The sequence below is a fragment of the Mytilus galloprovincialis genome, chromosome 1 (assembly GCF_965363235.1).
Source record: "Mytilus galloprovincialis chromosome 1, xbMytGall1.hap1.1, whole genome shotgun sequence".
NCBI lineage: Eukaryota > Metazoa > Mollusca > Bivalvia > Mytilida > Mytilidae > Mytilus > Mytilus galloprovincialis.
The window spans coordinates 21,617,255-21,629,912 of NC_134838.1; the positions used below are offsets into that span (position 1 = coordinate 21,617,255).

The 12,658-nt window shown below is 32.7% G+C and overlaps 2 protein-coding genes across 3 annotated transcripts in view; one reads left to right on the top strand and one right to left on the bottom strand.

Moving 5' to 3' along the window:
• Positions 1 to 4,149, top strand: part of LOC143069003 (uncharacterized) — a 67,934-nt gene extending 63,785 nt beyond the window's left edge. For both annotated transcript variants that reach the window (XM_076243437.1, XM_076243445.1), the window contains exon 20: positions 257 to 4,149. In XM_076243437.1, coding sequence (XP_076099552.1) covers positions 257 to 434 — 178 coding nt within the window. In that variant the 3' untranslated portion in view covers positions 435 to 4,149. The remainder of the gene's footprint in view (positions 1 to 256) is intronic.
• LOC143069181 (jouberin-like) overlaps positions 1 to 12,658 on the bottom strand; it is a 377,039-nt gene that overhangs the window by 243,594 nt on the left and 120,787 nt on the right. The gene's annotated exons all lie outside the window — the stretch shown is intronic.

Sequence of the window (12,658 nt, forward strand, 5' to 3'; positions counted from 1 at the left end):
ATTTTTTTATTTATTTCTGAAAATGGATTTATAGTGGTTTAGACTATAAATTCAAAGAGCTCTTATTACAAATAGTAATGTTTAAAAATAAAAGTGAATAACAGATGTGAAATAAATGTCTATAACTCTTCTAAAGCTACTAAAACAAACCATTGGCTTGTTTAACATATTATACAGTAATTTCCAAAAGAAGATAAGTCATTGATATAAACTATGATATGTATCTGTATATATTGTAAAGAAAATATTTTTTCAGGTCCTTTAATGGAAGTATATGGGTAGATTTGTATGACACCACAGGTGATGAAGACATTGACATTGCTAAAGTTTTACTTTCTGAAAAATTAGTCCAAGACACTGGATCAACAACAACAACAAGTAGTAAACAGTCTCACCACTCAAGCCAGACATCACTGATCTTAGTACCAGGATAAACTTGACCAGGACTACATAACCACTTGAGCCGTTCCTCACTTATCTTAGTACCAGGATAAACTTGACCAGGACTACATAACCACTCAAGCCAGACATCACTGATCTTAGTACCAGGATAAACTTGACCAGGACTACATAACCACTTGAGCCGTTCCTCACTTATCTTAGTACCAGGATAAACTTGACCAGGACTACATAACCACTCAAGCCAGACATCACTTATCTTAGTACCAGGATAAACTTGACCAGGACTACATAACCACATAAGCCGTTCCTCACTTATCTTAGTACCAGGATAAACTTGACCAGGATTAAATTTCTGAGTTGGAAGGAATTGACAAACTCAAATTTCTAACTAGTCATTATTACCTCTTTTATGTTATTTTTTAAGTAATTGTTTTACCTCATCTGGCATAACTATGCACTATTTGGTTTCTATGGTTCTTCTATTACTTTTGGTAGCCTCTTGTTTTGTTGTTACTGTTTAATTTCTTTTTATTTGTATTTTTGTATTTGTTAAAACATTTGAGTGATTTCCATATGTTTTGATTTATTGTATATAAAACATTTTCCTAATAATTGTAAATGAAACATTTAGAAAAAATTATATTTTATATTTTTACCACAAAGAGGTGTGTTTTTTTGTAAATTTGTTTGTTTTGATATTTGCATCTATTTTTGTTGTTTTTTTTATATTGTTTACTCTGCAGTTCATATTCATATGGTGCTATTTGTTCTTTAGTAGTGTTACAGTTTAAACGGATATATCACTTCAACAGAAAAAGGGTTGACTATTTGTATTCTATATATATCATTGAATTTTTCAAACTGATGTTAACCAAGAACAACTACTTTAAGTGACTTGCCTGTTCAATTTTCTCAAGACTCCCTATAATCAAACTTATAGATTTATATAATAACATGTTTATTTGGCTTGCCTTTACTATTTTTACTGGTCAACTGCTTAGTCATAGTTGTTCAATTGGACCAAAATAAGTTATATAACCCACTTGTTGCATATTTCTAAAGCTTTGTCTTGGTAAGAAATTTTGGAATTCAACAGTTTTTTAGCTTACCTGGCCGAAAGGCCAAGTGAGCTTTTCTCATCACTTGGCGTCCGTCGTCGTCGTCCGTCGTCGTCGTCCTGCGTTAACTTTTACAAAAATCTTCTCTGAAACTACTGGGCCAAATTTAACCAAACTTGGCCACAATCATCATTGGGGTATCTAGTTTAAAAAATGTGTCCGGTGACCCGGCCAACCAACCAAGATGGCCGCCATGGCTAAAAATAGAACATAGGGGTAAAATGCAGTTTTTGGCTTATAACTCAAAAACCAAAGCATTTAGAGCAAATCTGACATGGGGTAATATTGTTCATCAGGTCAAGATCTATCTGCCCTGAAATTTTCAGATGAATCGGACATTTCGTTGTTGGGTTGCTGCCCCTGAAATGGTAATTTTAAGGAAATTTTGCTGTTTTTGGTTATTATCTTGAATATTATTATAGATAGAGATAAACTGTAAACAGCAATAATGTTCAGCAAAGTAAGATCTACAAATAAGTCAACATGACCAAAATGGTCAGTTGACCACTTTAGGAGTTATTGCCCTTTATAGTCAATTTTTAACCATTTTTAGTAAATCTTAGTAATCTTTTAGAAAAATCTTCTCCTCTGAAACTACTGGGCTAAATTTAACCAAACTTGGCCATAATCATCATTGGGGTATCTAGTTTAAAAAATGTGTCCGGTGACCCGCCCAACCAACCAAGATGGCCACCCTGGCTAAAAATAGAACATAGGGGTAAAATGCAGTTTTTGGCTTATAACTCAAAAACCAAAGCATTTAGAGCAAATCTGACATGGGGGTTAAGTTATTCATCAGGTCAAGATCTATCTGCCCTGAAATTTTCAGATGAATCGGACATTCCGTTGTTGGGTTGCTGCCCCTGAAATGGTAATTTTAAGGAAATTTTGCTGTTTTTGGTTATTATCTTGAATATTATTATAGATAGAGATAAACTGTAAACAGCAATAATGTTCAGCAAAGTAAGATCTACTAATAAGTCAACATGACCAAAATGGTCAGTTGACCACTTTAGGAGTTATTGCCCTTTATAGTCAATTTTTAACCATTTTTCGTAAATCTTAGTAATCTTTTAGAAAAATCTTCTCCTCTGAAACTACTGAGCCAAATTTAACCAAACTTAGCCATAATCATCATTGGGGTATCTAGTTAAAAAAATGTGTCCGGTAACTCGGCCAACAAACCAAGATGGCCGCCATGGCTAAAAATAGAACATGGGGGTAAAATGCAGTTATTGGCTTATAACTCAAAAACCAAAGCATTAAGAGCAAATCTGACAGGAGGTAAAATTGTTGATCAGGTCACGATCTATCTGCCCTGGAATTTTCAGATGAATTGGATAATCGGTTGTTAGGTTGCTGCCCCTGAATTGGTAATTTTGAGGAAATTTTGTTGTTTTTTTTGTTATTATCTTGAATATTATTATAGATAGAGATAAACTGTAAACAGCAATAATGTACAGCAAAGTAAGAACTAAAAATAAGTCAGTATGACCAAAATAGTCAATTGACCCCCTAAGGAGTTATTGCCCTTCATAATCAATTTTTAACAATTTTCTTAAAATTTGAAGATTTTCAATAACATTTTCCACAGAAAGTACTGTTATAGATAGAGATAATTGTAAGCAGCAAGAATGTTTAGTAAAGTAAGATCTACAAACACATCACCATCACCAAAACACAATTTTGTCATGAATCCATCTGTGTCCATTGTTTAATATTCACATAGACCAAGGTGAGCGATACAGGCTCTTTAGAGCCTCTAGTTTCACAGAAGTTTTTCTTTACACAGATATGTAAAATGCCCTTTGTGATGCTTATCTGGTTTAGTAGAATTACATGTAAAACAAGTGATCAACAAAATTAAATCTACAAAACTGCCTATATAAAGACCAAATTCATTGGATGATTTTCTTCTGAGTTATTGCCCTTTAATGACAATATTTGACTTATTTTGAAGGTGTTGTGTATTTTTTTATCAGGTGTTCCAGGAGCCTTTTGTTTACTATTAGTATGACTAAAAACCGTCCCACTCATAAAATTGAATAAATTTGTTGAAAAAAATTGTTTTAGGTCCTATTTATGAGCCTGTTTTTCAGTCTTGTATGCCTGTTTGTTGGTCAATTTGTGTGTCTGTCCCGATTCAGGTTAAAAAAAAATTGATTAAAAGTTTTTGGTCAAGGTTGTTTTTGATGAAGTTGAGGTCCAATCAATTTGAGACTTGGTACACATGTTCCTTATGATAAAATCTTCCAATTTAAATGCCTAATTAGAGTTTTGACCCCCCCCCCCCCAATTTTAGGTTCCACTAAATGTAGAAAATGTATGTGCAAGGGTGGCATCCGCACTATGGACACATTCTTGTTATGTTGTTGATAATAACTGTTTCGGATTAAGAAACTAGGTGGTAGTAACATTTACATTTTCTAACAAACTATGAAGTTTTATATTCATACACATGCAGGGATATACGCATTCTGAAGCTTAAAATATATGTGAAATACTGACAAAAGTATTAAGAGACTAGTAACTGTGATTTTTAGCTAGTTGTAGTTTAAATTGTAACATAAGATTTTGAATTTTTGTTTTTATACAATTTTTCCAAAAAATAAAGGAGATTTTTAGTTGATTTTTAATTCTATTACTTGTCCAAGAGGTTTGTTTGAAGCCCATATTATAAAGGCTGTACTGTTTCAGACTTTAAAGAATATTCTGAAAACATTCCTTTTCTATAACCTGTTGTCTATCAAATGATATTGTCTGAAATAATTGTGCATTTTTTTTACCAAACTTTGCCCATTTTACCCTTAATATAAGATGTGATATGATTGCAAATGAGAACTATTAACCAAGAACCGATGGTTTAGTATGTTAGTGATTTTTCCCAAAAGAACAACTGACATGGCTTCTGTAACTGAAAATACAACATATGTTATGAAATAATATAGGTACCATTAACTATATCATGGAAGTCAAAGAGCTGTGAGGGTATAAATTTTGATTGACTGACTGTTAGAATTAGATTAACTCAAAACCTGTACTACCTTATAAACTGGTTGCTTACATGAAAATAAAAGTTATGTCGTTCTACACTGAATTATCTTCCCTTTCATTCAGTAGTTGTTGAGACATATTTTTGTGAATTTTAAGCTAGAATAGTATGAGTGTGGATTTCAAATTGAGAAGTACCAATCTACATGTTTCAACACAATTCATAAAATGTATTCAGTGAATGAGAAGAAAATCTTCATATACCTGTAGAAACCCATGGGTAGGATAGGATTAGTTTTCAAAATAAGCACACAATATGATATGATGGCGAGAAGGTAGTCAGAAAATCCCATCACTCAATGATATTACCAGATATTGTCCTTCAGACCAATATTATGTCATTTCCTGAAGTATAAGACATTATTGTGAGAAAATGCATGTGAAACAGATACGTTATGTTTAGGCTGGGTATATGCTAAAAATACTTGTAGAGAAGGAAAAATGTCATGTCCTGCCAGAACTGTTACATGACAAACAGTACTAAACTACCAATAAGGAAGCAGTAGCAGGTAATCCGTCTGTAACATGGAGATCTTTTTTGATACTGGGTATGTTTTGAGGGATGCTGTACATCATTTTTGGCTTTCGATGTGTTTTGGTCTTCAATTATACATGTTGAATTGCATGCTGGTGGATTTACAACAATTGGGTCGATCTTTCTTCTGGTGGAGGTTTCTATTCCGAAGGTATCATCAGTCCAGTAGTCCGAACTTCTGATTTGACATTAACATTGATATGGTCATGGATGGCTATTATATTCACGATGTTATGTTTCAAATATGTCGTTATAGCTTGGCAAATAATATTTTCACATGAATGTACTCTATAAAAAAATGATAGAATTTATGATCACCCTTATAACTTCTAAACAGTTTCTACCTTATGCAGCAGATTCTAGCTAATCATACTAGTAATTGATCATTCTTGAGCAGATCTTCGTGTCGCTCATTCAATATTTATCTACGTTGCGTTTTGTATACTGTTGTTTGTATTGGTTGTTTTTCGTTTTTGTTGAGTCGTCGAAAAAGCACGTAAGACAGATCCTACATTCCGTTATCGGTGGCTTCCACACATCTTCACTCTGTAGTTTTCAAATTTTAATAACTTTCTTAACTATCCTTGATTTGTACCAAACTACGACAGAAGCTTGTTTATGATCATAAGAAAGTATCCAGAAGTAAATTTTGAAAAAAGTCCAATTTTCACGTATTTTAATTATAAATGGACTTAGTTTTCTGCATTCACTCTAGTTAAAGTTATTAAAATTTGAATAATTTCTTGCACTATCCTGGATTTGTACCAAACTTGGACAGAAGCTTGTTCATGATCATAAGATAGTATTCAGAAAAAAACTCTGGTGAAAGTTAAAAACAAAACTAATAACTTTTTTTATACTACCCTGGATTTGTACCGAACTTGGACTGAAACTTGTTTATGGTCAAAAGCTAGTATCTAGAAGTAAATTTTGTTAAAAAAATTACCAGTTTATTCGTATTTTACCTAAAAATGGACTTAGTTTATCTTCCAGTTAATATTATATACAGTCTGCAATTAAAGGTTTTGAAACGTTTATTAGAAATTAGATTATAAACTATCCTGGATTTTTACCAAACTTTGACAGCAGCTTCTTCCAGTCAAAAGGTATCGAGAGGAATATTTTTATTGATTTTTTTCCATAAACTTTGTTGAGCCTGCGATTAACAGCAAAAGTAGGCGACACACTGGGTTCCGCAGAACCCTTACAATTTTGTTTTCAATAGGGTCAGTTTGTCATAGACTCGTTAGCCTGAATATCCCTATGGCATCTTCCGCCGCCCTGCTTCTGCAGATCGTCTTGTTTTAAATATCCCTTTTTGATATAATACGCATTGCATCATTTCTACTTGACGTGGTCCTGCTTATCATTTGGTATTTTTATATGTCGTCTCTAGTTTACTTAATGTGATCCTGCTTCGAATATCCCTTTGGGACCCACCTGTCATACATTTGATAGCTGACTTAATGTTTGATATCTTTATCGCCATAAAGCAAACATTTTGCTTGAGTTCTTTCTTGAGAGTGTTAAAAGAAATCAAGAAAGTCAAAATTGAGAACATGACATTGACCTTTGAGCTTGATATTATTTTGTAAGTTGAGTCTTAAAATAACCTTAAAGAAAAGAACATTGGCCTTAAACATGCTAAAAGGCTTACGGTGTATGGGTAAAACACATACAGACAAAATAGAATGTTGAGGGTAGATAACTTTTTAAAATTAACTCGATAGCTTCGGTCAAAATCAGTTAAAAATTCTCGAGGATATAATGATCTCTTAAAACTGCGTAGGAGATCTGATAACAAGAAAAACTGCTTGTGAGACAAATCTTGAAATAAAAAGCGTTCGGCTTTGCATGGGGATTATCAAAATAGCAATAGCTATTTAATTTCATATGAATAATATCTCGATGATTTTTGGCGAAAGCATCATACAATGCACAAAAAAACAAAAATTGCGAAAGAAGAAATAGATAAAAAGCAGAACAAAAACCAATCACGAAATGTGGAAAGCCCTGATTATGTTGCTCTACACATTTATACTTTAAATTTAGAACTTTACAAAAACACCGTTCAAAATAAAGGCAATAGTAGTATACCACTGTTCGAAAGTCATAAATCGATTGAGAGAAAACTAATCCGGGTTACGAACTAAAACTGAGGTAAACGCATCAACCAAAGAAGAAAACAACAGATACACTAAAGTGCAACAAATACAAAAGAACAATATAACACACACAGAAACGAGCTTTAAGATAACAACTGCCATTTTCCTGTCTTTGTACAGGACATTTTGATAATTAATGGGGGGTTTAACCTGGTTTTGCGTCTAGCCAAACCCCAAGCTTACAATGGCATTGTTAAATATAACACCAAAATGATAACATTACATGACAGGACTACAGTACAAATATAACATTCCAAATACTATATTGTCAATTGATTTTTAGATTGAAGCTCTAACCGATCATCCAAAATGTTTTAAAATTCTTAAAAGTTTGGTTTTCAACAGAGTGAGCGGTGAGCATGTTCTTCGTATGACATAAATCAATGCATCAATTACTTATTTATAGTGAAAGTTATTTGCTCATTATTTTACAAATGTTTCGCTTTCATACTGACTTCTTCACTTTTCTTCAATACTGACTATACTTGAATATAGGTAATTACAAAGTTGGGATTTTTTTCTAAAAAAAAAAAAAGGAAAATAATTTGTTAAGCTGATAGATGGTAATTTCAAATTTACAATTACATGCATGAATATATCTTTTTGTTTGGATTATCTCCCTAATTACAGGTGAAACAACTGACAAAGGATTAAAATTAATAACCATAGGAAGTATAATGTTAATCTCACACTTGATTAGACATGATTGAAATCAAAACAAAGTCAGCATCTCATTGATTACCTTCATTCTGTTCAAAACCAGACCCCACTATCAACTTACGTTTGTAGTGTCTGACAAATTGTCAGGTAGGTACCTACAGACACAAGTTGATAGTGGGTCCTGGTTTTAATCAGACCTGATTACCTTTAGTATGATATATTAAGAGCGATCAGTAGTATGTCAACCATTGTAAGTCCTGCGTTTCGAAAGCTGGAAATACAGCGGACATCTGGTTGGTTTTAAGGCAGCTTCAGACAAGATCTGAACAAGACACTTGATAGAATATAAAGTCAAATAAAAAAAAACTGTAACCTACAATCGATTACGCTTACCCAACCCATGACTCTAACCATAATCCAAAACCCAATACAAGCTAGCCCTAGCCCTATAAAATACTTTAATGTAAACCCTAACCCTGTCACATGAAAGTAATGCTAACCATTACCTATAACCATACCTTTATATTCGTAGGTCATTAACCTGTCGACCAATCAACTTATCGACCTGTTTTAACTTGACTACCTGACAAACTTTTTTTTAAATTAAAGCAGAATCACTCGACAGCTTTATTTCAATTACAGCTAGAAAAACCCTCATTCTTTTAATATGCTGTCCAATTAGCATTCCAAAATCTTTAGTCTTTCACTACCCATCTGCAATCATCTTGTAAACCTGCTTTTAAACTAATTTATTCAAACTCATTAAGTATTATACTGCCAATGAAAGTATTATTACGCATTCTATACTTGATCCCTTAAATTTATGAGATTTTCTCTATAACATGTATCATATTTGAAATAATCACTGAATGATCCATAAATTCAATGTGTATTTTGATTCCCGGATTTAGGTGTTAATCCGCTTATGTATAGGATATAATATAATTTTGAGGTGACACAATCGCTTACAGTTAATCACTTAGAATTTATACTTATTTTGATGCCATGATTAATTTCATTTTTTTTTGTTACTCAGTGAACTCGTGTTTAAAGTTTATAGCTGTTTAAGGGAGACAATAGTATTATATTGCTGTTCAAAAGTCAAATTGATTGAGAGAAAAACAGATCGCCATTTTGCTGGGTCGATGCCACTGCTGGTTGAGTTTTTTCTCCAAGAGTATCACCAGCCCTGTAGCCAACACTTCTGTGTTGACATGAATTACTATTCATATGACATTTATTTATTTGCTAGATATAGGAAAGATGTGATGTGAGTGCCAATGAGACAACTCTCCATCCAAATAACAATTTATATAAAAGTAAACCGTTATAGGTCAATGTACGGCCTTCAACACGGAGCCTTGGCTCGCACCGAACAAAAAGCTATCAAGGGCCCCAAAATTACTAGTGTAAAACCATTTAAACGGGAAAACTAACGGTCTAATCTATATAAAAAACGAGAAACGAGAAACACATATAAATTACATATTAACAAACGACAACTACTGTACATCAGATTCCTGAATTAGGACAGGTGCAAACATTTGCAGCGGGATTACACGATTTAATGGTACCAAACCTTCTCACTCTTTCTAAAACAATATCAGAACATCACAACATAGAAAACCACACGATAAAATATCAATTGGAAGGCTTAACTAAAAAAAAGCACGTAAATTAACACACTATGAACGAATAAATTTGACCTGGGATACCTGAATGCAAATGCACAGTTAATAAAATATTAGGGACAAACATTCAAGGCCAAAAAGCAAACAAAAAAGTCCAAACAAAACCATGGCAAAACACCACCGCGAAATATTTAACCCTTCGAAATTAATTACCTTTGAAAAGAAAACGGTTTTTATAATATCTACAGGTAAATGAAAAATAACGGTGTCGTTTTAGGTATACTACTTATGTGTATAAAATTCTTCCAATAATTAGGAATACCAAGAAAGTTATGTCATATACACAATTTAACACTAGATACAAATTGGGGTGAATATCAACAAACTACAATTAGAGCTAGCTAAAACTTCCCTGTGCAGATTTAAGGAGAATTATATTGACGTTCATACAAATGTAGTACACAGAAGTGAAAATAAGTAGATATTCCAAATAATCAAAGCTCAAGATCCATATTAATATACAATAACAAAAAAAAAACATTATTAAAAGTATCAACCGGTCGACGTAACAAGAAAATACAATTTGAGAGTACTCACAGTTACTAACAGCTAGTTAAAAGCCAAAAACAATAATAAAAAAATCATTAATCAGAGAATAAAATCAACTAAAACACATCCCAGGGATTTAGTATTTTAACGTCATGAACAGTCACAGAAGACATGACTTTTGCAATGCCAAAACTAAATGTATCGACAGGTAGTAGGATAGTGAGGAGCGACTTCTTTAGAGGTAAAAATTAACGTGTTTGTGTCTCTTTACATCCCGCTTAAAAGAAGATACAATTTAGTTATGTTTTAATTGCTAATGACAAAATCGATATTAGTGCCAATGTAAACTATATTTAGAGATCTAATTACAATATTGGTACGATAACCCTTATTTTTAAGTTTGTTTAAAGGTTCGATGAGTTTACATGGATCACATAGTGATTTCCTCGCTTTTAGTACAATATTATCGTAAAATTTAGGATGTGAATTCAGAAATACCATTTTTAGTAAGTTTTCTACAGGTACAGCCAAATTTACTAATCAAATCTTTGTATCTATGAAAGAATTTAGTATTAGTTTCAAGTAATTTATGGTATCGAAATCCCTGACACAATAATTTCCCAGTGATGCATTGATTACTTTCGTTAAAATCTATGACATCAGAACACACACGGGCATACCGAACGAGTTGGGATATATAAACACCGTATGATGGAACTGAAGGCACATCGCCGTCTAAAAAAGGAAAATTAACAATAGGAAATGAAAAATCGTCTCTTTTGTCGTTAATTTTAGTATGTAGTTTCCCGTTAGAAATTGAAATGTCTAAATCTGGGAAGTATATTTAGAGATCTCTGGATTATTCAACGACAAAATATCATCCAGATAACGGTAGGTCTTTTTGAATGTATCAACCAAATATAACAATGATGGGTCTTTACTGAGTGTAGTCATAAACTGAGATTCATAGCAATCTAGAAATAAATCTGCTTTTAAAGGGGCACAGTTAGTGCCCATAGGAATACCTACTACCTGACGATACACTTTATCGCCGAAACGTACATAAATGTTATCTAGCAGAAAATTTAAAGCTTCAATCATATCCTCACATTTCCAGTAAGTATATCTAGCATAGTTTTCTTTTTCGTTACAGAAAAAGGCTTTAAACGAGTTACAGCAAATAAAATTACAATGAGATTTTTCGATAGGCCATTTTATCAAATACAAAAAGTTTTTCTTTATAAGATTGTGTGGAAGTGTAGTGTACAGAGTAGAAAAATCATAACTGTCAACAGAATTATAAGGACCATCAAAAGCATGTATTTTATCTAAAACCTCTAAAGAATTTTTAACACTCCAAAAATAATTAATACCATTATTTTCATAAGCTTTATTACAAAAGTTAATAACCAGTTTTTTTGATAGTAGTAAGGGAGGTAGTTAGAAGCACTGATAGATTAGTATTAGAACACTTACTTCATGCGGAGATGAAATGGAATTCAAATGTTTTTTTGTGTAATTTCGGTAACCAGTACATGGTAGGGGCTTTCAAATGTTCGGAAGAAGCTTTAAGCTGGGTAGTGGTAGTGGTTTGCTTGTTAACGATTTGACTCTCTGTGGTGCGCACGGACCTGAATGTAGAGGAATTGATAATTTCGTTTTGAAGAACGTCCGTGTAGTATATGCGTCACACCACCACTACATTATTGTCTGCCGGTACGAACACAAACCGCTCTGCGAGTACCTTTTATTCTTTATTCTAGAAATGGGAATATCATGATTCCTTTTATTAATTTCAGAACTGTTTTCTAAATAAGATACTCGAATATTAACAGTATTCATAATTTTATTCAAATAACTGTCTAAAGATTTTTTATCAGATTTTTCACGTTTGCTCCAATTTTTACAGTAGGCAGACAGAGCGTCTTTAATGACCTGACGACCTTGTTTTCAATCTATCATAGATGGAGGACGGTATTTCGGTCCTTTCTTTAGAAAAGTTATGACCTCACGGTCTTCGACGATGTTGAGGTCTCCTGTAATATCATGACCATAGGGAACATATCTAAAACTAGATGTTTCGCAGTCTCAAGTGGAAGGAACATTATTTTCTATATTGACGTCTGCTGTAATTGACGTATAATTAAAAATCAATTTTCTGCTCGTTTTTTTTTATAAGAATACGAAATTATGGGTTGTTCTATATTATCAAAATATGGACTCGTATTAAGCTATAAACGGAAGAGTCATTGAATATGCCAGACAAGTTAATAAAATACCTCTATTTATATATCTTAATTTAGGAAATGTCGTTTATGATTTTCAGGTTTATCAATACTAGGAAATAGTATTATTAACTGTTTACAAAGCTTTAGATGTTTTCCGAGAAACTGAGGATTTTCTACCAAAGGAATAGATTTCTTTAGCTGTATTTGGCAAAAACTTTAAGCAATATTAGGTCGTCAATTCTATTAAACTCGAATTCGTACTTTGTTTAGCATTTTTAAATTCGAGCGACACTAATAAGTATTTTGTAAACGAAATGCC